General features: G+C 45.3%; 1 protein-coding gene across 1 annotated transcript in view; it reads left to right on the top strand.

Moving 5' to 3' along the window:
• Positions 1–26,733, top strand: part of LOC137148917 (collagen alpha-1(XXVII) chain-like) — a 226,174-nt gene that overhangs the window by 139,481 nt on the left and 59,960 nt on the right. Inside the window, exons 27-34 of the mRNA XM_067542144.1 lie at positions 1,418–1,471; positions 2,200–2,253; positions 6,284–6,337; positions 19,783–19,836; positions 21,760–21,804; positions 21,988–22,032; positions 22,261–22,314; positions 23,757–23,810. Coding sequence (XP_067398245.1) covers positions 1,418–1,471; positions 2,200–2,253; positions 6,284–6,337; positions 19,783–19,836; positions 21,760–21,804; positions 21,988–22,032; positions 22,261–22,314; positions 23,757–23,810 — 414 coding nt within the window. The remainder of the gene's footprint in view (positions 1–1,417; positions 1,472–2,199; positions 2,254–6,283; positions 6,338–19,782; positions 19,837–21,759; positions 21,805–21,987; positions 22,033–22,260; positions 22,315–23,756; positions 23,811–26,733) is intronic.

Here is a 26,733-nt window from a genome sequence, read left to right as displayed (position 1 = left end):
TTTCCCCAGTACAATCTAACTGTTGGAAAGGAGGTCAGGTACTGGCCATAAACTACTTGGTAGTATGTTTGTAACTCTTCCTCATACCCCTTCTCCCCCAAGTGTGATGCACGCACACACCTAAATTCACACCATGTTACCAATTGAGTATCATACAGTCACTGCACATGTTGCCAATCCATCCTGGCAGGAGTAGTCATAAACCTATTGTTAGAACTGTAGATCAAACATCACTTTACCATAGATTCAGGCAGAAGTACTATGCTGCACTATTGATAAAAGCTTTTAAATCACCGATAATACTCCTGGCTTTCTTTCTGTATCTCCTGAGAGCATGATATGGAGGGTCCAAGGATATATTGAACAGACATGAGATGTCTCTATGTAGGAGTATAAATCTAAGGCAAGGATTTTCATAAGTGACTAGTGATTTTTGGATGCCTCAATCTTTTGATGCCCATTTTGAGACACATTAAAAGAAAAGAGAGCCTGGTTTTTAAAGGGCAGATGCTTAGCCCTTTTTGACAGTCAGACCTCTTTAAAGTGTATCAAATCAGACTCCTCAAAAACTTAGGCACCCAAAATTATTATTTATTATTTGTACTGGGTGATTCATAGGAACCCCAGTCATGGACCAGAATCCCATGGTGCTAGGTGCTGTGCAAACAATGAACAAAAAGATGGTCCCTGCCCCAAAATGCTTGCAATCAATTGTTGAAAATCTTGGACTTAATTTCCAAACATGTTCTTAACATTAATAGTGACTCCTATTCAGAATCCCCACCAGAGCACTTCAGGTTGTAGGGCCATGCTGCTCCAAACATAGCAACATATAGGAAGGGTAAGACTTCCCTAGCACAGCGGTTAGGATGGGAAGGTATGGAGATATCTTCCTGGATTCTTCTGTTCTCAGCTCTGCCATGGACTAGCATGTAACCTTGAAAGAGTCATTTTCTTTTCCTGTGCTCAAATTCCCCATCTTTTCAATGGCAATAATGAAAACCCACCTCTTACGGCTGCTGAGAATTAGCTAAACTGCTGTATTGTGCTTTGAGATGCTACAGACACGTGGATGATGATGAATTTCTTATTGTAAATTTTTTGTGAGAAATCAACAGCTGTAACCCGATGGCCTCTTAGCACTACAAAGCTAGTTCAGATGACAAACCAGGAGCCACTGTTCTGACACTGTAGCAGCCAATGGACTGAAGGGAGCAGCTGTCAAGCTCAGCCCTATTAACAGAACTTTCAACTTCACATGAGTTCACAGCAGCAGAAGCAGTTATGACAATTTGCGGATGTTTCATGTTTTCAACTAGAGTGTTGTACCCCTCTGCCCCTCTTCCCCCACCCATTAGCTCATAACGCTCGTTAACACAATTACTTGCTGTTCTTTGTGCGCCGTTGTCTTTCCTAGGGTGACCGAGGCACAATCGGACCACCTGGCCCACCGGGAGTCAAGGGGTCGATGGTAAGGAGTAAGTCTGCATTCTCTCGCTCACTCTCTGACTAATGGCCCCCCATCTCTCACTGTCACGTTCGGTTGGAAATTCCAGCTCCTGCCAGGATGTTGGCTAAACACTGATAGCTGCAAATTTTCCTGCCTGCGTGGAGATGGGGTGGGCATTTGACTGACTGCTGTGCAGCTATGAACACTCCCACCCATCCATCCTAGCAGGATTTAGCCACACTGACTACTCTGTTTATTCCTCGGTCCATTCCCTCAGTGAAAACAGTGGGGCTTTTCAGCATGTCCTCCTGGTCAATAAACATGGGGTCTGTTCCATGAAGCAAAGATAACTGTTAACTACTGGTACGCTGAAATATCTGAAGTGTTGCCTGTTTGCTAGATAGAAGGGCGTAGTCTAGTTGTCTGAGGGCCAGGAACTGCTGAGTTCTTGTCTCACCTCTGACACTGGCTCCCTCTGTGCCCTTGGCCAAGACATAAAGAGTCAGAAGTTCAAACCTGCTCAGTCCCCACTAGTTTGAACTCTTTTGAAAATCCGGTCCAATTGCGGGTGCTGAGCCCATGAAAACCTGGACCTGAGCTCTTTTACCCTTGCAGAATTGGCCTGATCTGGCACGTGACTGATGCTGCCTTAGCATCTATCATCCCCGGCTCTTCCCACTGAAAAAGGAAGTAGGTGAAGATGTCCAGGGAATGCATACCATGTGTCGTCATCTTCCTTTGTCTTTTAGGGGCATCCCGGAACGCCCGGAGGAATTGGTTTCTCAGGAGCCCCTGGACCACCAGTAAGTAAAGCCTAGTCAGCTCATAACTACTGGGAAAGAGAGTCACTGTCTTATATACCTGATGGTGTGGGTCATATCCCAGGCAGTCGTCTTCCAGTTGGCACTGGGTTTGAATTACAATTTGTGAACGAGACACCCCGATGAAGAGATGGTACATGGATATAAAGAGGAGGTGGCATGGAAAGAGATGCTAAAATGGGCCAATGCTTAGGAGATGGAGAGGTGATGAGACACAAAAGAGCTCTGAGCAGAGCTCACTGTAAGAGCCCACACCCCAACAGAGCATGCAGTGCATTGCAGGAGGCGCTCCATCTTGTTCTGTTGGACCCTGACTCAGCAAACATGCGGAAGGAGATTTTCTGAACCTCTCAGAAGCATCCCACAGTCTCGCTGAGAGAGATTATGCTAAATGGCTTATATTGACTCTCGCCTGCAAACATCTGCCTTCAACTCTTAATGGGGAATGTGGTCAGGAAAAATGGGAGGATTGGCAAAATGTCCAGTATTTGCTTGTTTTCTTATCATGGAAATTCATCTGGCATTCATTTAGCATGTCGCCAAGGCTCACAGGTATCTGAAAACCAGTTCACCCAATAAGGCAGCAGAGCAGAGTGTGTTTAACAACTGTGATCATTGCATTAAGCTGGTTGTCAGTAACAACGTTTCAAGTGTTCACGTAGCAACCATCAGAGTTTGCTGTATGGTCTCCTCAACTGCAGTACCACTACCTCAAGGCTGTGGGTCATGAGTCCCCTGAGGTTTGAAGGAGGATTTAAACATCCATGGAAGGCAGCAGAGGTTCTGGATCTCACATGGGCCCTACCTTTTGCAGTTTGTTGTTCTCTAATGGAATGGGCCAAAACCCTGGATCCATCCCCTGTGTGTTTATATGGGATCCGTGCTCATTAGTTAAAGGCATTATTCAGTGGACCCCTCTGAGCTGTCCTGCTGCTGCTTCGGAGTCCCTTACTGGAATATGCACATGCAATACACAGTGCAGCTGGCCCGAGGTGGGCTTTTTATCTGGAAGAGCGACTCTGATAAACCGACAGTTGAGAGAGGAGCAAAGGACTGGCACAAAGGGAGATTTTATTCTGCTGAGAGTGTCATGTGGTCCTTGGTTGGACATGGGCAGAACTGCCGCTGCTTGAAGGTAGGGTGTAGCTGGATGGAAGGAGCAGGGAGGAGGGGAGCTCAGGGAACAGCTTTCCCGTTATGGATGTGAATTTTCACTAGCGGTTAATTGCTTTGGGCTGAGAGTCAGATTTCTGTGGTAAAACGTCCAGTCAGTGCCAAGGGTTTATCTTCTGGAGGTTTACAACAGCTCTGCCCCCTCATAGAAAGTTCACAGATCCTGCTGGTCACTCTCCCTGCCAGCTGCAGACAGCTGTTGCCTGCTCTTCAGCCATTTAAGACTCTCTGTGGTAGCATGACATGGTCGTAGTCTGAAGATGCGTGTCCCTAGGACAATTATCAGGAGGGTTGTCCTGCATTAAGGGTATGGCCTGGGATATCGCACAGGATAAACCTGAGGGGCAGTGCAGGCCATGCAGCCAGCTCAACAGCCACCCTGCAGTTACAGGACACGATAGCTCAAGGGAACCCACTGCATCAGTGTGCTGCTCTCTGCTCTTCGGAGCAGCAGCGGTGTCTGCATTGGAGGGAGGGGAAGGAACGGGCTATCCCTGTAGCCAGCAGACCGTGCATCTTTGAGCAGCAATGCCCAGGCCAGTGCATTAGCCAGGTGTACTTCCTTGTGCTCTCCTGAGCACTGGGGAGGGAATCCTGCCTGGCTATATCCGTGGGAGGGCTTGAAGGAGAAAGAAGTCCCTAAGTTCTGTCCCTCTTTCATCCCTCACAAGAGGGCAGGATCTACAATAGCCTCATAGCAAAGAGCTGCCAGTTGCTGAAGGGTCAGACTGTGCTGCCCTTAGTGACATAGGGTGGGTAGCACCTCACATCACAAATAGCACCAGGGAAGCCAATGGGGTGACTTGCAGAGTAAGGTGCTACTCAGCATAAGGGCAGCACAGTCTTGCCCGACAGAAGCAGAATGTGTCTCTGGAGGTCTTGGAGTGAAATTCACTGCATTTGAGCTTCCTGTGGCTGGTTGTTCTATAACCTCCTCCAGTAAGTAACCTGTTTTCCTGCTGGAAAATAACCAACAGATTCATCCAGGTGAAATGTTTTCTCCAAAAAGGTGTGTTTGGTTTTTTGTTTTTATTATAAATTGAAGCCCTATTTAGGTAAGCCAAATTTCTTAGCAAGGCTAGGAAACAAAATCAAATTATCTGATAATATTAAAGCCACACTTATTAACTCCACTGCTGCAGCCCATTTCACCTCCAAACAATCCTTTATTAGTTACTTTTTAATCCAAAGCAATGGCTTTTTCTTTGTTTGTTTTGTTTTCACTGTTTGTTCTCGCTGCAAAAATCTCTAAAGGCCAAAGCAGCTCACTGAGCCTCGGCGGCATTGGTGACTGGCTAATCCTACAAGGGGTCAGTAACGGAGATATAATTAACAGATAGGAGACAGTCCTCAATTGCAACCCATCGAGGCTTGTACATTCTCTACCACTCCCACCCACCCCCACCTATGGTTCTTTTCATGCTTTAATACACAGGCTCAGTAATAATTTACAAGGTTAGGTTAGTTAAATGCCAGCTATTCTCCCTGAAAAGATTTAGTTCTTTGGAACTTTAAGTGTGGGAACTCCTTATCCCACAAAATTTTACTCCCTGCAAAGGATTTTTAATGTTTTTGTTTTTTCTACATTGTTTGGGAAGGGCAAGGACTTCTGGGGTAGGACTTTACAAATACCAACAGAGTATATCATTTCAATATATGGTTATGATCTGGTTGTGCATCTGACAAATCTGCTCCTTGTATGTTGCAGTCACGTCTACTCTCTTCCTCAGCAAAACTAAGTTTTTATTACTAATCACACTGTAGAGCAAATGGAGCTGGAGTCTATTCCACATTGGGTACTGACAGCTAAGCAATTGATTGTTGCACTTGTATGCCTGCAAATTGATAGCTAAGTTCCAAATGCAGAATCTTTATTACCAACAATGATATAACTGGCAGAAAGATCAGTCTGATTTAATTCCAATCCTAGGTGTAGTTTGCAGGGCAATAACTGAATTTGAGGTGAAATTTATGAGAGAATAAATACGGAATCTGTGTCACTATTCTGACAGTGAAAGGGCATCAAATTTTAATACATTTTTTAAATTATCTGTATTAATTGAATTCATCTTTGTAAATTAATTAAAATGATACCGTTCTAATAGATTTACCAAAAAAGGTTTTTTAATTTTCTTGTCTAGTTCCTGTATGAACATTAGTGACTTGAGGTGTCAAGGTCATGGGCAAAAATCTGAGACCTTAATCCAAATACTAGGAAAACTGGCATGACCTCAAAGTCCTGATAGTCTAGGGGAGTTAATATCGGTCTTTGATGATGATTATTCAAACATCATCAACAATGCAATAGGCACGCTAAAGACACACCAGCTGTAGCTGGCCAAATTTTTTTAACTTGCAGTCATCTGAATCCATACTTAGACTTCAAAATAACAGGTCTGATTTTTCAGAGATGCTGAGCAACAGCAACTCTAGCTGTCTTTGGTGGGAATGGTGGAGGTTCAGCACCACTTTAAATCAAGGCTGCTTATTTAAGGGCCTAATTATGGATTTAGGTGCCTGATTTTAAACTCCCAAGTTTGAAAATCTTAGCTAGGGTCCCTGCCCTGAAGAGTTTATAATTGAAAGATCATTGGTATGTTCAGAAAGCCTCAATTCTAGACAGGATCTGGTGGCACTAAAAAACTTGAAGATGTGGTGATGTCTTTGACAGAGCTCAATGGGCCAACCTTTTCTGTCAAAATCTGCAGCTGAAGTGCCTAAGCAAGTATGTAATTATGATGCATCTTCTCACTCATTAGCCACCCTTTTCCTGTTTGGTTCCTGTGTGTTTTTAATTTATCTTCAGTTCGTTTCCTCTAAAATATTTTTCTTGTTGTAGGGACCTGCAGGAGTCCGTGGACCCCCAGGTATAAGAGGAGCAAAAGGCCGTCAGGTAAGCAGTTAGTAACTTAGTAACAATTCTTACAACTCGCCTCTATGACCTTTTGACAGAGAAATTTAAGTGGCTGTTCCTTGGAATAAAGACAACTAAGGGCTGCAGATGGTGTCAAGATGGTGGGTGGTTGCTCTTGATGGTGCGCTTCTGAAGATAGAGGAGAAAGCTGCTGTTATGTCAGTGAAATAGGTTTCTTAAAGAAAAGGTGAATGCAGGTAAAATATAAAGGGTTCTGTTAGCCTAGAGAGCAGCATCTTGGCATGGAGTTTCTGAGGAAGCCAAGAACCTAAAATGCGCTCATCATGTTTTCCTGCTAGCTACGGTGCCACATATGGATGATGGACACCACTGGTGAAGGTGGTGGGTGCACTGTCCAGCAACGTGAGATTTTGGCAAGGGATGAAGAGTATAGTTAAAAGACCAGAGACGCTGTCTTCATTTTCTTGGGGAGGAAGAAGAGCTAAGAGGGGCGATGTGTAGTGAGTTAACTGAAGGATGATATTAAAGATTGTCCCAGCATGCTGTCATGACTGCAGGCACTTAACTCCAGCCATAAAGTTAGTTGCCACAAAATATTACTAAAGTACAGAGCACCAGCGAAGCTGAAAAATAGAGACTCATGCAGAATCAATAAAGCAAGTGCATCTCACGCTTTTCAGATGCCTTCCATTGTGTCTCACTTGGTTTATATGTGTTAGCTAGCTAGGTTCTGCAGCGATGTGAGGAAAACATATTTGGAGTAATGCTCTAATTAAAATGTGAGCTCTTTGGGGCTGGGACTATGTCTTCCCATGTGCTTGTACAGCACCTAGCACAGTGGGGACCCAATTCTGATCGGGGCCTTTACATACTACCCCAATACAAATGGAAACATGAATTCCTATTGAGGCTTTGCATAGTAGTACCCTGGGAGTTGGGGATGGCTCACGATATTAAATAGAATCACTTGTACTAGCAGAACTATATATTACGTAGCATAAATATGTCTGCAAGTTCGATATGCCAGTTATGAAATTATCACTTGCTCTTCCTGCTCATGTTGGATGATAGGCAACTCTGGTTTAGATTGATTTTCCTTATCCAGCTGATGTTTCCAAAGCATTAGTGGTGAGTGAATGGACATGGTTTTTGTTGAGGACTCCAAGAACATAATACATCACATCACTGTAGGGCCATGCTCCCAAGGATCTTAAAATGTTTTTCATATATTTCAGAGGCTAGGTCTGGAATAACCCTAAATTCTAACCCCTCTCCTCCCACACACACACGCACACTTCTGTGCTATTCTCCATAGCAACTCCTGCTTGGAGAATGTTGAACAGTGAGTGCTCGTATACATTTCCCTATACCATAGCTAATCTGTTCTGCAGACAGCTGGGATGGGGTAGAATGAAATGGGATGACCTGATTAGAAAGTTTTATAACCATGGGGTTATGTCACCTTGAATTGTTTTAAGTTTTAAAAGCACTGCTATGAAGACATCAAATAATGTTTCACCCCAGAAGATATGTCTGTCACGGTGTTTAATTTTTTTGTCTTTGGCTGAAAAAATCAGCTTCCTTTTCCATTGGCCTTGCACTGAGGGAAGCCCTAGTCTTGTAATTCCTGCACGCCTCCTCTCTGAGGAGTTCTCTTGGGAGCTGAGGAGTCTGTGTTACACGGCGTGAATTAACGGAATTGGTCAGCGTATCCGTGAGCATGACTAATGAGGAACTGAAGACATGGATTCCAAAGAAAGTTTTGAATCAATCTGGGAATTACCTCAACGTAAGGCTACAGAGCAGATCTGAATGAACAATGACTTGTGAATGAGCCCCACCCTGGCTCCACAGAATTCATTGGAGAACATCAAACAGTCTCACTGGGGTGTAAATCTTCAGTGCCCTGATCCATGTAAGGGCAGAAAAGGAATCCAAGTGCCTGCCTCTCTCTCTCAGCTTCCAATTCTGGAACGCCAACCCCATTCCATGGAGCCAAGTCAGTGCTTTCAGCAGCCAGCTGTGTGCAACTGTGCAACTTGGCTCCTTGTTTGCATAAGACTCAGACTCACACGGGATCTCCTTGTGGTTCTTACGTTCTAGCTGGACTAGATGAATCAGCCTGCTGGGAGATCAAACCAGCAGCTTTTAGCTTCTCTGCTGCCCTGACACTGTCAGAGCTGATTAATGGGATATTTATCATCTTACAGAGTAAAACACCATTTTTTAACCATGTGGAACTAGAGTGGCTAATGGTTTGTTTACTGTTTAAAATGTCCAGTGGGAGCTTTTTCCTGCAGTGGAGGAAGAACTGGATTCTAGAATGGATTCTGGTTTTAAAAGAGGACAAGCTATGGAGTGGATGAGACCCTTTTCTTCAGGCCCAAGTGTCAGCGTTAATATGTTAAATTATTGTCTTGGTAGAAAGACCCAGGGCAGGAAACAATTACTCTCATTAAGGGGGATGACCTGTTTTTAAAGGTGAAACTAACTCTAGTGGTGCTAGAGGCCACCATGCTGGAGCTAGACCAGGAGAAAGCAGGAGAGTATCCATCTCTCCGGTGCGATACAACAGGAAGCCAGCTGACTTCTGTAAGTGCACTGCCTCTAGCTCTCTCCCTTCCCAGAATGATGTACCATATGTTATAGAAATTTCATTTGGCATAATTGGGCCATATTTCCTCTCCAGATGTCAAACCCAGCAGCCCCCGGACCAGTTGTTTTCTCCTTTACATTTCTGCATTCAGGAATTTCACTCATGCCTGAGGAAGCCCAGACTTCGAGCCATATCAAAGTACCAAGGACTAACAATGACAGCACCGCCCTGCTGAAAGACCAGGGAGTGCTGAACGTGGAGGGAGATAGGGAGCCAAAGTCAAGTGAAGAAGCTGTGTTAATGTCTTGATCTCTAGTACAGCCCCATGCTATTAGTACTTCTGTATTAGCTAGATGTCAGATTATTAAGGTGTTGCATTTGGAGCCAGTGTCTGCTGGTGCTCTGCAGCTAACTTAACTACTCACACTCTTCACTGATCCTTTCTTTCAAACAAGTTCTCTCATAACATATGGATTGTTATATTTCTCTTATGGACAAAACCTAAAAAATTTGATAGAGATTAAATAAATGAGATTCTGAAAGATTGTCATTCTATAGGACTTTACCAGAAGGGCTGCTTGTTCTAACAGCTCTCTTGTCTTGGAAGTTTTCTGCTTTGCACATGCCTCCCTCTGTCTCTCGACTGCCTAATTTTCTTTATTTGCTTAGTTTCCTCGCTATTCATGCTCTTGGTTTCTTTTAGTTTTTGAGGTCTGGGAAATAATTCCCCCTAAATGCAGTTTCAGACGCTGCCCTTCACAGCATGCTCCATATTACAATTCACGGCAGAGACGTAATTCAGTTCAGAATGGAAACATTAATGCAACTCTCTGCCAGATGTTTGTGGATTGCGCTGATCCATGTTTGGATACCTCGTTAAAATAATTGCACTTTTGAAGACAACATAAGTAGCAAATATGGTTTGGATTGTAAAGAACAATGGAGACTTTGGGGATCTGTATTTAAGTTGTTATAGCTATTGTGCTGTCGACATAAAAAAATTGATTGTAAAAAAGAGAGCCTTTAAAAATCATAACTTTCCTCTCATTATTATGAGAGCAGAATATTGTTCCCTCCAGTTTACTTTTAGCCATCAAATTGATATTGTATAGGCCTCCACAAATGCAATTTTTCTCTCTTCTCTTCTTTAAGGCCCCAGTTCAGAAAAACACATAAGCACATGCTGAATTTTAAAATGTATTTAAATCCTTGTTTATAAAGTATAGCATTTACACACATGCTAAAAGTTAGATCAATGGGGGTAAAGCACATGCTTACAATTAAGTGTTTAGAGGAATCGGGGTCTAATTTTTAGGAAGGCTGGAATAGCTAGCTACTCCTCCCTTCACTCCTCACTCCAGATCAGAAAGCAAGGCAAGACTGGTTTTCCACTGAAATATTCAGAAGGGTTCCAGAGTTGAATTTCTTTGACTGGAAGGCAGGCAAGTGTTGACTGGCAGGAAGGGTAGTGGATAATATAGCTAAAGATCTGATGGTTGAGATTAGTATTGTTTCTACTTGGCTAATATGATTAATTGTTTATCTAAACTAACTCTCTAGGCCAACATTTCCAAAGTCAGGCACCTAAATAAAAGTACTTGATACGCCAAGATTCTGAGTGCCCGGCCAACGTCAATGGGAGCTGCAGGTGTTCAGAACCGCTGAACAATAGGCCACTTTTGCTTCGGTACCTCACTTTGAAAACATTGGCTCTGAGTTAAATCTGTCATTTTTAACTAGCTTCTCTTTCTCCAAATTCATATTGCTCAAAACATCATCTTCCTAACCGGGGCCTTTAAGTCTGTGGCCTGCCAGGACTAGAGTTTGCAGAATGACACCTGTCAAGCTTAAAAAGTAAGCAGTCAGCCATGTTGGAAATATCAATACAAACATTAAATCAAGTGGGACCTGCGACTATTGTTTATTTTTCATCGCTTCTCATGCCATCAGTGCCACATCCCAGGAACCCCAGGGCAGTGGCAGTGCTAACAAATCATCAGAGCAGAAACTATGCAATATATTCAAGAGCATGCTCCTGCTCATCAAATTCTAACAGCAGGAGTATGCCTGGCTTTATCCATCTGACAAACTCCTCATCCTGGCCTGTTCTCCCAACCAAGGAGCTGGGTCATCAAGCCAGGGATTTTACTCCTTTAACTCAGAGATACATTGTGTACTGCCTAGAGAGAACTGGAAAGAGCTGCAGTCTTTAAAAGTCCAGAGGTAAAACTTGCAGGGTGTATCTGCACCTCCTAGCTATGCCGGCCAGTGTCAGCAAGTCCCCTGCATTACATAATACATAGCTAAAACCAGCAAATATCTAGAAATGCTGCATGCTTCAGAACTCCTTGCTGTGTCTTACTGATACTTGGATACCAGACCAGTCTCTGTCTAACCATGTGAACCCTGCAGCTTGCAACCTCAGTGACCACAGGAATTCATCAAACCCTGGTAATTTGCAACATGGGGGTATCTACACTTGGGTCCTAAAATCACTCCTTTTCTCCTGGGCTCTCAGGGGCGAGCACCTGGCCAAGAGAAGGCAGAAAAAAGCATCTTGCATTGCTCTCCAATGACTTTTCAGTTGAGTGAAAGAATAGCATTAAAAGTGCTGAACTATGGAATGTTCAACCTTCCTTGGGAAAAGGACAGTCACACCATTTTAAGGCCTTTGAGGTGGCAGCAGCAAGGATTGAAGGAGGACGGGGGAATCTCCTAAATTTCTCTGTAAAAGTAAGAAGTATCTGAACTCCCATGTTGCGCATCTTAGCTGCATTGGCTTATTCCTTGTTAATGTCTGAATGTTTGTGTAATTCTCTTTGAAAATTTCTTGGTGCTGGATTCCACTGGAGAACCCCTGCTTCTGTTGGGAGTCTCTAACATCAGTAGTACATATCAGATTAATACTTGAAGACTCAGAGTGTATAAATCATTTGACTGTGGGTAGGTGTGTCCATGTCCAGTTTGAATGACAGAGGTCATTGACTCTCCCAGTGGCATAGACCGTGCTCACGGTCTATTCTGTTCAGGTTCTTATGCCACTCCCATCACCTTGCTCAAGACATCCAGCTCCTTCTCATTTGGCTGAATTCGAAATACTGGAACAGGAGAAAAGAGGCTTTGGATTTTGAGGAGGAACCTGTGGTTTCTGAGGTCCCCTTGCATGTATAGCTGTACTTCAGGAGCATGATGCTGGAAGCTAGCTCTGCTCCCTCCTTCAAGAGCCCATCTCCCCAACACTTTTCTTGGCTGATTTGTTTGGAAAGAAGGTCCAGGCTAGTCTCTACTATTTGGAGAGTACAGGGGCTGGAGAGCAGATAAACTAAAATTCAAAGTTTCTTAGAGCTACTTAAACCCAACACACTGAGGCACAATTCATCACCCCTGGAATTCTACCACCTAAAGCTTCCATCCGGCAGCCATGCAGAAGATGTGTGCATTGCCAAATATCTCCAGGATCAAGACAAATTTAAGTACATGGAATAAGAGGCAGGAATCACCCCGATGTTTGTATGACTCTCTCTTTGTTGTATATCAAAGTTTGATGGTCTCTCCCTCTGCATGTAAATTGTCTGCACCTTATCTCAGTTTAAAAAGAAAAATGTAGCTCTCTCTTATTGAAACACGTTGCTGGATGTTTAAGTTCTATTCATCTGGAGTGCTGGTGGCATTACACTATAGCTCTGTTGACTGATACAGACTAGAGAGAAGCCTGAGTTGCAAAGTTTGGATCCAAACATCCTCAATATTCAGAAGCTAGGGCTGTTCACATCTGGGCTTTGAGTTCTTATGAGCAGCATTGTATCTTTATTTAGTCTGGGTCTGAAGCTCTCTGAAGGTAATATTGCCTAAGGCTATTTGCTTGCCAACATTAGCAGTAGCAAATCAACACAAAGGAGGGTAAGCCATGAAGCCTGTGTTTACAACGGACTAATGATTATATGTGCAGAATGGGATTATGGATAACATTTTCAAAAGTGCCTAAGTGATGTGACGTTTTTCTCAGTGACTCAGGCTCTACAGGGCATAAATCCCATTGACTTTCTACCCTATGGCTACTCTTAGGTCTGCATGGTGCCTCCAGGAGATATTAAAGCAAGAAATGTATCTAACTAGAACTATGAATTTAGCGTCAAACCAGCTGAGCAGTTGTATTTTGCAGGGCTTTACCCAAACATTTAGTCAGTCCAGGTCTGGGTGGGTTTCCCATCTCTCTCTCCCTGCACATTGGATATCACTCTGTGATCCATGACCACAAAGCAAACGTCAGGTAAAATAGCTATGTTTCACCTGCTTCTGCACTCAAGCATGTGAAACTAAAATGCATGCTATGATTCCAGTTCACACCAACACACCTTCCACCACTGGGCTTACATAACCAAAAGGACTGAAAGCATCATTTGTTGTTTTAAATAGAGAGGAAGGTTGGCCTTGTGGCTAATGCAGTGGAGTGGGACTCAGGAGGTCTGGCTTAAATTCCTAGCTCTGCCACATACTTCCTGTGTGACCTTGATCACATGCTTAAAGTTAAGTACATTCTTAAGTGCTGTTTTGCGTCAGGCCTATAATTCTCTCTGTCTCCTATACCTCATTTTTGGAAAATGGAGATAATTCTGCTTTTACCTTCCTATTTTCCTCTCTTGTCTATTTAAATTATGAGCTCTTCAGGGGTTGTACTGTTTGTACAGCATCTAGCACAAAGGGGTTTATCAGCTGGGGAGGCGAAGTCTAGGTGTGACCATAATAGGATTGGTACTGTACACTAAATGAAAGCTTAACTGCTGTAGGAAACAACCCCCAGAAGACAACTATGCAACCTGCCTTGTGCATTGTAACGTAGGCCCTGCTCATTAATGCTTGCTGGCATGCAAGTTTTCTGGAGATACTCCAGGGTTTCCCTCACTTGTCTGTAACTGGCATTGTCAGTAAAAGGAAGTTTCAAAGATTTAACTAATTCCTGTCAGGATGAATTAGGGAAACCTTTAGTCTGGGCTTTGGCCCTGGAGGCTGGCAAGATGGAGCTTTCCTGGTCTATTCCTGAATGCAGGGGCAGTTTCACCTTCTTGAGGTCAGATGGTAATGAAATGTTTAGTGACGGATTAACCAGGTGACTGCTGTGTGGGCGATTGCCCTGCTAGACTCCTGGGGTGCTGATGACAGAGCACTGCTAGGAAGAAACTAAGATACTCCAAACACTGCTGCAGCCAAGCGAGTAGTGGCAGGCTGTGTTGTTGGGAGTCCAGGCATCACCACCTGAACTGCAGTGCTGTGAGAAGGCTTGCACGCTGGAGCTAGCAGGGGACTCCAACCATTTCTGTGACCACTCCCGCACGTACAGTTCTGGGGGACTGGAAAAGGCTGTAGAGGGAGGGAAGAATTACAACAGGAGATTTGAGAGGCCAGTTTTTCTCTCAGGAGAGACTGGTCTTTTAATTGTATGGAAGAGCTGGATGAGCAAATGTATCTGCCATTGACATTAACTCCTTGGGAGTAGCCTAAATGCTTTGCCCAACTCAGTTCCAGTTCTAATCCGTCTTGGATTCTAGATTAAAAGGGTTTATGGAGATGAGGATTAGGGTAGCACAGAAGTTCAGCCAAGTTAGCCCATCCGGTTCGTGCTGGGAGTGCCTCATGTCACTCAATGACTATTCTTTGGGCCACTTAAGGAACTGCTGTGATGGGTGCCAAAGGGTTCCCATCCAGTCTCCTGAGCCTGTGTCAGGTTTCAAACAGAGTTGCTGAGTGATAGGACTGTAACCCTTGGAATTTCTCTGAACTGAGGTTTCCAGAGTAGCTCTCCATCATTAAGACTCTTTTTCAGTTTCCTTGAAGAATTTCTGGTTTGTCATCTAATTTCCTTTGCTACAGATAGGGGTTCTGACAGGCCATCACTTTGTGCTGCCAAGAGATGCAGAATTCTCACTGCTCCATTTTCAGTGTGAACTTGTAGCTTCCAGAGGTGTAAAAATAGTCACGGCAGGCTCTCTCCACCATCGCTGGGATCTGATTCACTTGTGGCTTCCTGCTTCTTCTGGTTTAAACTTCCCCAGGAAAAGAGAATAATGGTCCCAATGAGGAAAAAGCCAACCCTCAACTCAGACACTGCCTGAGGAAAATGTTTGTGTCTCCATTTTGATTGATTTGTAAGGGAAACAATATTGTCTTTCTGCAGCACAGCAAAGATGCTGGAGATCGCTCTGGCATTTTGGCCATCTATAGATTAGATCCCTAGTCCATCTATTTTAACTGATTTCTGCACTGATTATCTGGGAAAAGGGACTTGAAGAGAGGTGAGATCATGGTCCAAGGAAGAGAAGGAGCTCATTCAGACTTTGTGAGTGTAGTGCTGAGCCTGTCACAGAGACCAAAAATTTAGCAAGACTCAAAGAAGGATTGGACATTTATATGGATAACAGAAATGTCCAGAGTTTTTATAATTAATGATGATCTATTTGGGAGGAACAGTAAACCTTATGCTACTGGGAAATCTCTAGCGATTAGACATCAGGATGAGACCTAATGTGGGGTGGGGAGTAGATTATCCCACTTTTGCTACTGCAGGTTCTTGCACCTTCCTCTGAGACTGAATTAGATGGATCTTGGGTCTGATCCATCCCAGCAATTCCTATGCTCCTATCATGGTAAGGGTAATTCCTGGAAGTGAATCATGGTGATAAATTGCAAATAACTTCCCAAGTGAGAAACATGTCTCCATCTGCCTGGCTGTCTCTTTCTGTGATCATCTCCTCTCCTCAGAGCAGAGCAGAGCAGAGCCTGCCCCTCTGTAGGTCTGAGTGTCTATGATCTCCCATCCAAACTGAGTAACATTACTTTCTTTCCCTGTGGCAACTTCTCTTTCCAACACCCGTCCCCCTCCGTTCAGCAAAGCAACATGACTCTCTGTCTGGGATCCAACCACCTCCACAGTTCCAAGGGGTTAATTTCCCTCAGGATGTTATTTTTTCTTTGTTTGTGCTTGTTTCTCCAGAGAATTCAGACAGGACAGTGATGGATGGATGTGTGAAGTCAGGAGTTTGGGGAGGGGAATTCTCAGCATAACAGGGGGCTTATTGTTTCCAGGCAGCCCAGAGAAGGCAAAATCTGTTCACAGACATGGACAGTTTGACTTAAAGCACAAACTCCCTGACTGCTTGTCTGTTTGTCCCTTGTTTCCCCAAGTGAAGTATAAATACTGCACTGTTCCGTGATCCAGATCAGTTCAAAGAGCAAAGGCGGGCTAAGCAAAAGGGAGGAAAACCGGACTCCAGTGACAGAAGGTTTGCCATTACACCCAGGGAGGCTTTGGTGAGCCTTTCTACTCATGGACTTACATGCTGCCCCTCTAAGAGCATCTCTACACTGAGCTGGAGGCATCATTTCCAGGTTAGGTAGATGTATGGCTACAAGCTTTGACCAAGATAGCGCACTAAAAACAGCAGTGTGGCAGTAGGATGGGCTAGCCACCCAACTAAGTCCCTAGGGTTCCCCGCACACTTGTATTTGGGGTAGCTAGCCCATCCTGCCACTTGCGCCATAGCAGCTACATTGCTACTTTGAGCATGCTAGCTCAATCAGAGCGAGTGCACACGTACATCTCCCCGAGGTGAAAATTACACCTCCAGCTGGGAATTTAAACATGTTGCTGCGGTTGGTCCAGTTGTGATGCTGGCGTTCCACACTGCAGCCTTGTGTCCTATGCTGTTGGATTCAGGGTGGCACCAGCTGTGCATTGTTCTCCGGTTGCGTGCAGTAGCCAATGTAAATTGGTTGGCCGTCTGCAGAGGGTTCACTGTCTTATACGGTTAAGATAGTTATGGGGCAATTTCAATGAGCTTTCCCACTGGTATCATTTTAAATTGAAAGTGTATTTAGCTGTGTCCTTACCAGCAAAGAATACGTCTGGCTGAGCCTTATAGAAACAACCACATCCCTTTGTTTTCAGACTTCACACGCACCTGTGTAAATCCACACACACGCGCACGCGCACACGCGCACACACACACACGCACACAGAACTAAGTTCACAAACCTGACCATGTCACAACAAATATTCCCAACTAGCTGGAACTGCAGCTGTCCTATAACACTGACCATCCTCTCTGGTTCACAGCAAGTCATTCACACCAACCTTCATTTCCCTGGTTTTCTGCAAAGCCAACAAATGGCAACACAATGGCAACAAAATAAAATCCCAGAGCTGGCCTGGCTGCTTTCTCCTTATCCTCTGGCCTCTCCCATTTGCAGTGGAACTATGTTTTGGTTTTGCCCTGTCTGGAGCCTTGTTTTTAAATGGCTTGCTGTTTTAGAGCATTATTCTTCAGGCTTTGGGTTTTGTTATGGAGCATTGATTAATAAAACTCTCATTCCTCACTACTTCCCAAGAGAGGCATGACATAATGTCCAATGTGTACCACTGTATATATATGGCTTCTGCGAGTGAGGCTCAGGCATACTTTTAAGCAGAAATGGCAAGCACTGAGGCTATGGTTAACTAAATCCTAATAACGCTGTATCAACACATCAAGCTATGCAACCCCAGGCTTGGTTGTGCTGTTCCCATTTGATGCACAGTGACTGTCTGTCCTAGAGAGCAGACTGACTATTCTTTAGAGCTAGGTCTTACGGGCACTGTAGGCACTTGGTTATTTGGTCTCTAGTCTATTCAGCAGCACTGAGTTTGCCAAACACAGTAGAAGTTTTGCATTATTGTATATTGACAGTGTTTGCTGTAATAATTTGGCTCTGTTTCCTATACATCTTCTGCTAGTACACTGCCGCTCTTTGTGAGTCTATCTCTCTCCTGCTGTCACACTGTAGTTGCTTTGCTAACATTTTGGCCCCTGTTATTACATTTGGCTCTTAGCTTGCATCTTGATTAAGCAAATTGGCTCCTACTTTCTCTATTTCCACTTTGGCCTGGTGTCTGAATTCCTTTCACCATAATATTCTACCACTGCTTTTTGGTGTTTATTATTTATACTTCAGTAGTGTCTAGAGATCAGGGCCTCGTGGGCATGACATACATTAGTCTCGCAATCTGTCTTTTTATTCCATTTTTATTTCTGCCTGCCACCCCTCTGCTTATTTTGTGTCAGTGTCACAGAACTTATTCTTGGACTACGATAGTGATGTGGGTGGGGGGAAGTTCCACTGAGATCAGCTTCAGTGCTACTCCAGTAATTTTCCACTATTCAAGAATGATGCTCTATACCTCTGAATGAAGCTTGCCTGCCAGAGCCCTGAAGAATAAACACATCTCTTTAGTCTTGAGCATGACTTCCAGGAGGACTCCTGCCACATGCATGCTGTTGTGTAGGTTCTCAGCTAACCGTGTTCAGCATCCTCGGATGTTGAATGTCTGTAGATGCATGTGGCTGGATTCCTCCACGCACACCTGGCCTTGTTTCTCATACGTATGCACACTTTGAAAGGTTCCTGTGTACACTTGGACCTGACAGGTTTAAATAAAAACACACTTAAGCACAAATGACTGGCCATCTGCCCACACATGTACAACTGGTCATGCTACACATCCCTACCTATTTCATATATACATGAATACCTGGTCATGTTCATAGCCACATTCTGTTCCCTGAGCAGCAGGTAAATTATAATAAAATGCCTAAAAGACTTATAGTTAATGAGACGCTACCCCACAGCATTTTATTAAATACATCCAGTTCCATTGGAGATCTATGGTCATCATTGCTGCGGAAGTGAAATGAGTAGCTGCCTTTATGCACCTGTTTGGGCTCACGTGCATCTTGTAGCTTTGGTGACTTGACTTTAACAGCAACATAGCCATGGATGTGAATACTAGGGAGTGGTATGCAAAGAGTTAAAAGTGTATTGTGTAGGGGAAAATGGGAGAGCTTGCCTTTTCAGAAAGAAGAGCCACGATGTCAATAAATTCAGATTTCAGGGTCTGTGCCAGCAAGATCACCATCATCATTAAGGTCTGAAAATGAAGCAGTTCCTGACCTCTGGCATGTCTTTCTCCTCTGGCTCTCATTTTGGGGTTAAGGTTGGCTAGACAGAAATAAAAATATCATCAATGCACTGCCCTGATACATGGTGAAAAATGAAATAAATAGGCCGGGGTGGGGAGAGAACAAAACTAAAAAGTGGCTCCATTGAGTTCCTGGGAATCATCTGATACACCCATCTCAGCAAAACTTGTGTCTAAAGGAAGAACTCTTCAAAGGGGCTTCAGTACTTCTGAAGCTAGGATTGCTGTTGCTTTACTTTCGGGTGAGCTTTCTACCATACGTGCAGTAGGATGAATCATGCAGTGAAGAGCCCTATCACAGAAGACGAACCTTGACGCCAAGACAAATGTTAGAAACAGCCTAGCAAGCCCCAAGCTTTAATCCCTTGGGGACCACAACCTTGCTGCATGTACCCACCTTCCTAAGCATTCGTCTGGTTGGAAAGTGCCAGCATTCCAAGGGTCAGAGCAAGAGGAGAATTAAATATGGCTATGGACGGAGTAATCACTACCCCCACTCTCAGGCAGGACCTCTCCACCTATCCCCTCTGGTATGTTACCGTAGCTACTCAGGATGATAGCAGGGAGGATGGATCAGATGGGAGACGGGTGGAAGAAGCGTAGCTGTTTGGTTTTTGGAGTGAGCCCAAGAGCTCAGCCCCTTGAGCATGCAAAATGTGCACTGAGGAGTGGGAGAGGCAAGGCTACACAGTGGAAGCTGGGATCCACCCCCTCACTCTCCCCCCCTCCCCCCCCCAACCCAGCATTATCAGCACAAGGGGGACACCTGCTGTTCACTTCTGCTATGTAACACTCTCTTCTCCCTCTCATTCTCTCTCTCTCTCTCTCTTTTTTTGGTTTTTGTTTGTTGTCCCCCAGGGTGCCAGAGGTCCTGAGGGGCCACTGGGGGAGCCAGGGTCACGAGGTGTTAAGGTAAGTTCCAACAGGGGTGCCAGTTCTGACAGGTCTGCTCTCAGGCATGTTATGAGGCTCCCCGCTAGGCCCTGGAAAGAACCAGGGTGTCTCCTGCTGCCACTGCCTCCTCGCAGCCTCTAGCCCTTCATGGTGCCTGCTGTGTCCTCAGGGCAGTGATACAGTAGTCGTGTTTAATAGCTCCATCTCCAGCAGCAGAGAGTACAAGCCAGCGCCAGTCAGCTCAGCCATCATTCCTCTGTGCAGAGCAGAGAGCAGCGCCCCAGGCTGGTGGCAGAGCCCAGCTGCCAAAAACCAACATTCACTCATACCAAGGCTTCTTCAAAGCAATCGGCATGATTTTGTATGGCAACAGCCGTCCCCCCAACATGCAGCCACCTAGCTTCCCTGGGTCAGGTTCCCGGCCACGAGGCTTTGCTCACACAGGCTCCTCAGCCTGCCAGTGGAAATGTTTATTCCCTAGTCTCCCAAAAGCCTTTCCATTTGGGGAGAGGGGTGGGGATCCCAGGGAAGAATGCTGTCTAAACTCAGCCAGAAGTCATTCTTTTGGGTAGAAATACCATTTAAAAGATGGGTATGATAAAGGTCCCAGCTGTTCAGTTAAAGTGAAGGGGGGCTATAAGGTAGCTCAAGTCCTGTTTACACATAAAGTTGTACCACTTTAACTACAGCAGTTGCATCCCTCCCACGCCCAGCATGGACACTGCTGTTGCTGCATATAGGTGCTTATACCAAAATAGCTTATTCCCATACGGGAAAGGGAAAAAACTATACCAGCATTAAACCCGCATAACTGAGCCTACACTAGGGGTTATGCTAATTTAACTATATTGGTAACAAAAAAGCCCACCCCGAGTGAAGAAGTGAGACCAGTACAAAACTTGTGTGTAGATCTGGCCTTCCCATCACTGCTCCCTTAAGGATTCTGACTGCAAATTTCCACTGCCCACTCACAGAGCAGGTCAAAGATATGTGGTGGTCACCGCCTTTATGAGCAGAACAGAGATGTTCATGGAGTAGAAATCCCTCCTGCCTCCTGGTGCAAAGGGGGTCTGGCACATGGCCTCCTGGACTAGACCTGCCCCTCATTAAGTCTGGTTAAGAGAGTTTCCAAGCCAGATGCTAACAAAGAACTTTCTTTTGAGGCAAGGCTGCTGAGAAAGAGAGGGGTGGATGGTAGAGCAGCTCCCAGTCTGGGTGTTTCATTTTGGAATATGGAGGCTCACCCAGCACAACAGGAGGCTAGTCCGACTGATGAGCCCTGAAATACCGGCTGACGTTTCAGTTCTCTCTCATGCCTCCTTTCTTCTACCTTCATGATACTTCTCCTGCATCCACATCCTCCTAGTCTCTAGCTCAGGGGCTCCCTTCTCAGGCAGAGCAGCAATTAGAAAAGGAAATAAAGATTGTGCTGCTGGCTCTTACCTGAGTGGGCAGTTTTTGTGCTATTGAGGCCCTTCCCCTGCCTCGGCCCCTGAATGCTTAGCACACAGCATGCTGCCATCCTGTAAACAGCATGCAGCGCCTGTGGGGGGAGTCCAAATGCCACCTTGCCTACCTAATAGTATGTGGCTAATGCCTTCCCCACCCACAGTGAGAGAGAGTTGGATGCAGAAATGCCTGCATTTTGAACCCAGTAATTGGGGAGTTCTGAGTCTTTTGGGATGACCAGGCAACCACTCTGCTCCAAAATCCTCAGAGGATGGGATTGTTCCCCCATGGGTGAGGGACTGTAAGGTGCTTGGCACTAGCTAGCCCTTTTAAATGCTGACAGGGAACTGGAAGCAAACAACTGACCCCAGAACCGTTCTTTGGTGGATTCCAAGAGCAAGAAGGCTGGGGCGTAAGGAGAAACTAGCCAGTAAGGAATCTCCTTTGCACAGCTCATGCTGTTACCAATGTGTCTTTCTCTTTCATTAACAGGGTCTTCAGGGGGAGCCAGGCAAACTGGGGCCCGATGGGCAGCAGGTACGTCCGCTGTGAGAGCTGGTGCTGGGTGCCAAGCTGGCACTGTACCAAACACTACATGTATGTATACTCACGCGTGCATGGCTCCCAGTAAAATACGGCTTTGATCAACCTTCCTGGCCAAAGCAACAGGGCATTTCAGCACATTCCCAACCTCTAATTACTGTAACCCTCTGTTTACAGGGACAGATGGGAGAGACTGGGGAACCAGGACCACGTGGCTTCCCCGTAAGTGCCAGCTGCCGCCTTTCATTTTATAACCTATGTTTTAATGAAAGTTTCAAGTTGTTTGATTCCTGCTCCAGAAGGAGAAACCTGGACAGTGTCTCTCAGTTCAGCCTCAGGGCCATCTTTGTGTTTCTTTTATAAAGTGTTTACGAGGTGAAAGTGACATGCTGGGAGGTGTGAAAGGTTGTGATGGGACAGAGCTGACCTTGGTGGTTTTTGTTATCCTAGGGTATCCAAGGACCTTCTGGATCCCAAGGAGCCAAAGGGGCTCCAGGCGACCTGGCAAGTGTCTTCTCATTCCCTCTTCATCCATCTGTCTCTTTCTCCCCCCCTCATTTCTTTCTGAGTCTGGCTCCCTCCACACTCCTCCATTCCCATCTCCTCCTTCCCTGCTGAGTCCATCTTGGTCAGGGAGGCACTTGTATAGGATTAAAGAGGACCCAGGAATGTTGGAGGAAGGGCAAGATCAGACCATGTAGAGGCAGAAGGGAGGCACTTGATGAGATTCAGCAGCAAGAGTGTAGAATAGAGGCTAGACTTGACTCTGGCGGGGAGGATGGAATGAGGGGCAAATCTGGGTTCTGGGGCGGGGGGAGAGGGGTCCTGGATCAGATTAAAGATGGGAAAGTTAGAAAAGAGACCGGGCTTGACTCTGACAGAGAATTGAAGGAGAAACCAAGAGAGAGTCTGGCAGGGAAGGTGGAAGAAAGAGGTCAGAATGGAGGTTTGGAGGAGGCATTGGAAAGGAAGGATGGGTTTTGTGGTCAAGGCACTGGACTGGGACTCAGGAAACCTGGGTTCAGAGCCTTAATCCATGACAGACTCCCTGGGTGAACCTGGGCAAGTCACATCGACTCTCTGCACTTCAGTTCCCAAGCTGTAAAGTGGTGATGATAATACTGCCTTTCTGCCACCTTTTCTCTTTTCACCTTTTCTTTTCTATGCTACTTAGACGTAAGCTCATCAGAGAAGGAATGTCTAGCTATAGCACATAGCATAATACGACCCTGATCTGGGGGTTGTAGGTGCAATTGTAATGATGAAAATTATTAGGCTAGACGCTTTCAAGGAAAGGTGGAGGAGCTGACTGCCTTAGGAATGAAGGAGGTTCCACATTAGGCTTCTCAGAAAGGACATGGTTAAACACTCCTGAGCCTGTTAAAGGATATCCCAGCCTGGTCTGTGTCTGCGAGGATGGACTGGATCAGGCTATGTTACTGGGAGGGGTGGAGGGAGTCAATTGGGAACCATGAGGAAATGGCAGAAAGAGAGTCCAATTCTGACTCCCTCTAGGGTGGGGGGTTGAAGGATGGGTCAGGTCAGACGGGTGGAACGGAAGGGGGCTGTGATCCGTGATGGACCAGGCAAGGCTGTTGTGACTGAAGAAGGTATTTGATCCAGGCTCTGCCAGTGTAGGAGTGGAGCTGGGCCCAGGCTGTGTCAGGGTGGGTTAGAAAAGGGAATTAATCATGCACACTAAATTGCCAACTGTAATCACTTCAGCTCAAACACAGCAGCCTCCCCTAGAGACAGGGAAGGTGTTCTGACCCTTTGCTTGCTACTGTTCAAGCTCTTTGAGCTGCCCATTTCTGGTCCTTTCATCTCTTTGACCTCCTCTCCCATGCTGTGTAGCTCTCATGGGATGTGGGAGGGCACTAGGGAGCGGATGGCTCTTCAGAATTGACAATGGCTGCATGAAAGAACCCTGTGTGTCTGTCTTGCAGGGACCCCAGGGACCACAGGGGCCAGCCGGACCTTTAGGGGAAATGGGACATAAGGTAGAGTATGATCTTTGCTTTCGTCTCTCCACTACACCCCTCTTCTGCCCCATTCCCCCCTCACTCTCCTAGAACTGCACAGCTGAGCGGGCAGCACTCTGCTTGGTCTCCCTTCAGAAACTCTTGAGTGGAAAGGACAACAGAGGTTTCTGTGTTGTACGAGTTTTAAGGTCAGCATTGAGAGTGCAAGAGAAAAGTTACAAAGTTAGGCCCCATCTACAGTCCAGAGAGTATCATACTGGGCTGACGCAGGCTCTGACCTGATTACAGGTGATGCAGTTCAGTACATCCACACACCATCATTTATCCCTGCAGGAGGGTGTATCAACCTGCCCATATCTTCCACTCTACAGATCCCAGAGCATTCTGGGGAAATGTAGGCAGCTAACCCACAGAGCCTCACCTTGGCTCCAATAGCTAGGCATTTTTCTCCATGATGCAATGTGTTTTGGCCTGGTCTCCCAGACAGAGACCTGGGAGGCAGGAGGTTGGCTGACACAGTTACGTAGATGGGCAATCCCACCTACACAGCAGAAGCAGCATTTTAAAGCTGGCTGCAGTCTGAGAATTGTCACAACCTGATTCACAAGCAGGGTCAAACATGGTACCACCCACAGTTTAGGAACCATGGCCCAGATCCTGAAAGGTATTTATGTTTCTAATTCCCTTTGAGCAACTGGGCTCATATGTTAACTCTGTTGTGTATAAAATCAACCATGTTACAAACTCAGTAAAAATTTGTAGTGAAGAAGTCACCAAATCTTTTTCCCTTCCCATCCCTAGTTGCTACTGTCTATGGCTGACTATCATCTTATTCAGCCCAGTCTTGACATGTTCTGATTGTCAAACCCAGTCTCACCACAGTCCTCATGAGTGGATGGAGGAAAACTCAGGAAATGCCGTTATTGCAGAACCAAATGCTTTTTGCATCATTGTTACCATTAGGCAAAAGTGACACACTGCAACAAAATGAAGGGAACAGTTACTGATTTTTGTGCCCAGATTTAGGATCACAGGAGGGAAGAAACTTAATAGTTTCCTCTAACCCTCCTAGCACCTGGAGACTATCCTTCAACTCTACCATCACATCCAATCACCGCAGACCAAGTCACCGCTTTTAGCTCCTTTAAGTTTGTCTGAGATTGTAATGTAGTCAAGATGTTCACTTGTTCTCCAAAGTAGCCGCTAACATACCTTTTAATACAACCCACTGCAAAATCTGAGTCATGAGATTTTTTAGTCTCCTGCCTGCTACACTGGACAGAGTGAGCTCTCAGTGTGGTAAACCACACTAGAGATCTGGAAAGTTGCTAGGCTGGTATTGAGCCACTCTAGGTCTTGCCTATTCTGAAAGCACAGAGCTCTATATGTTAGGCTGTTGGAGGAGATACAGCCTTTCTCTTGCACTGGAATCATTGGAAAAACCCAGGTAGCATTTCTGCTTTCACTGGAACTTGCTTTTTCTCATTGCATGACTTGCCCAATTGTTCCTATACCCAACCTACATCCACTCCTATTCCAGAAAGCTAGGAACTGGCTTTGATCCTCAGATCTCTGACAGCTCCTGTGATTACAAGCTTTTGTTTCCTTTATTCCTACCTGCAGAGAAGAGGGAGATTGTGGTCTGGAAAGCTAAAACAACAAATAAATAAAAATCCCTTCAAACCTTGTGAAAACAGTAAAGCCCTGTTTTGCTGTGTCACCTATGGTCTTTTCTTACGAGTCCCATTCCCTGCACTGGCAGGAAATCATTGCAAAAAATACAAAGATTAAAGTCATCCTTGCCCCTAATCCCAGGTACTAGTGGGTGCTTTGTGCAATTGACCAGCCTAACACCTAGAGTAAGGGACGACACATCCTGAAGGGGTAGTGGGGAGACAGCACAAGTAGGAGTGTTCTCCCATACATCCCCACTCCACCTTACCCTTCATCACTTTCCAGTGAAACAGTTTAATCTTTCAAGGCTCACTGGGAGAAGCTGGTTCCATTTTATCCTCAGTACTCACGCTCTGATAAGGGGCCAATTATCCTGTCCTCCAGCTCCTTTGTTTAGTCTAATAGAGTTTTTAAAATGTACAGTTTAAGGATAGGCAGGAGCCGTGAAGTTCCGATCTGGAATCACCGTCCATCCAAGTCTGGGGTGTTTGGCCCATCACAGAGCAAGAGAAAAGGGGGTTGATGCAAAGGTCAGATCTGAATTTATGCAAGATTATTCCAGGGAGTTTAGACCTAGGATTCCAGATCAACTCACCTCTAGTACATAGCTGTTGTTTTTAATTCCCCTTTCCTTCCCAAGCTAGCTGCCCATGCGGTGTCCTCATTATACAGGTGTGCATGGCACTTTATAGACAAATGGGAGACACAGTCCCTACTCCACGGACCTTAGGCCTTGTCCACATACCCAAGTTATGCCACTTGTGTAGTTAAAGTGGTGCAACATCCCCCCTTCCCAGTCTGGATGCAGTTGTACCAGTATAAATGTGCTTATACTGTTCTAGCTATTCCTATAGGGGAAGGGGAATAAGCTCTATCTTAATACTGATATAATTACATCCACATTAGGAGTTTACCTTAACTGAAATAGTTACACTTTTACAGAAACTGGGCATAAACTAGGCCTTAGAATCCAAGTTAAAGACAGAACCAAGTGATAAATGAGGGGTGAGGGAAGGGAAGGTATAAAATGGTTGAAGTTATTTGTGACCCATTGTGTTAATGTCTTTATTTAACCCTATTATACTGATTTTAAGTATTTCATGCTTTCTTTCCTTCCTTCCTTCCTTTTTTCTTTCAACTAGCGTGGGGGGTAGGGATCCGCACTGGGAAACCAAAGACTGGAGGGTTTTGAAGGAGTTAGAGGGAGGCTGCCTGGCAAACAAGGTCAGAAAGTTTGTTGCAGGCTTGGGATAGGGGAAGGCGTGAG

This window comes from Emydura macquarii, unplaced genomic scaffold (genome assembly GCF_026122565.2).
Source record: "Emydura macquarii macquarii isolate MOO-44397 ecotype Brisbane River unplaced genomic scaffold, CSIRO-AGI_Emac_v2 contig_691, whole genome shotgun sequence".
NCBI classification, from domain to species: Eukaryota; Metazoa; Chordata; order Testudines; family Chelidae; genus Emydura; species Emydura macquarii.
The sequence above is the reverse complement of the archived record's forward strand: the minus strand, read 5'-3'. Positions and strand labels throughout refer to the sequence as shown.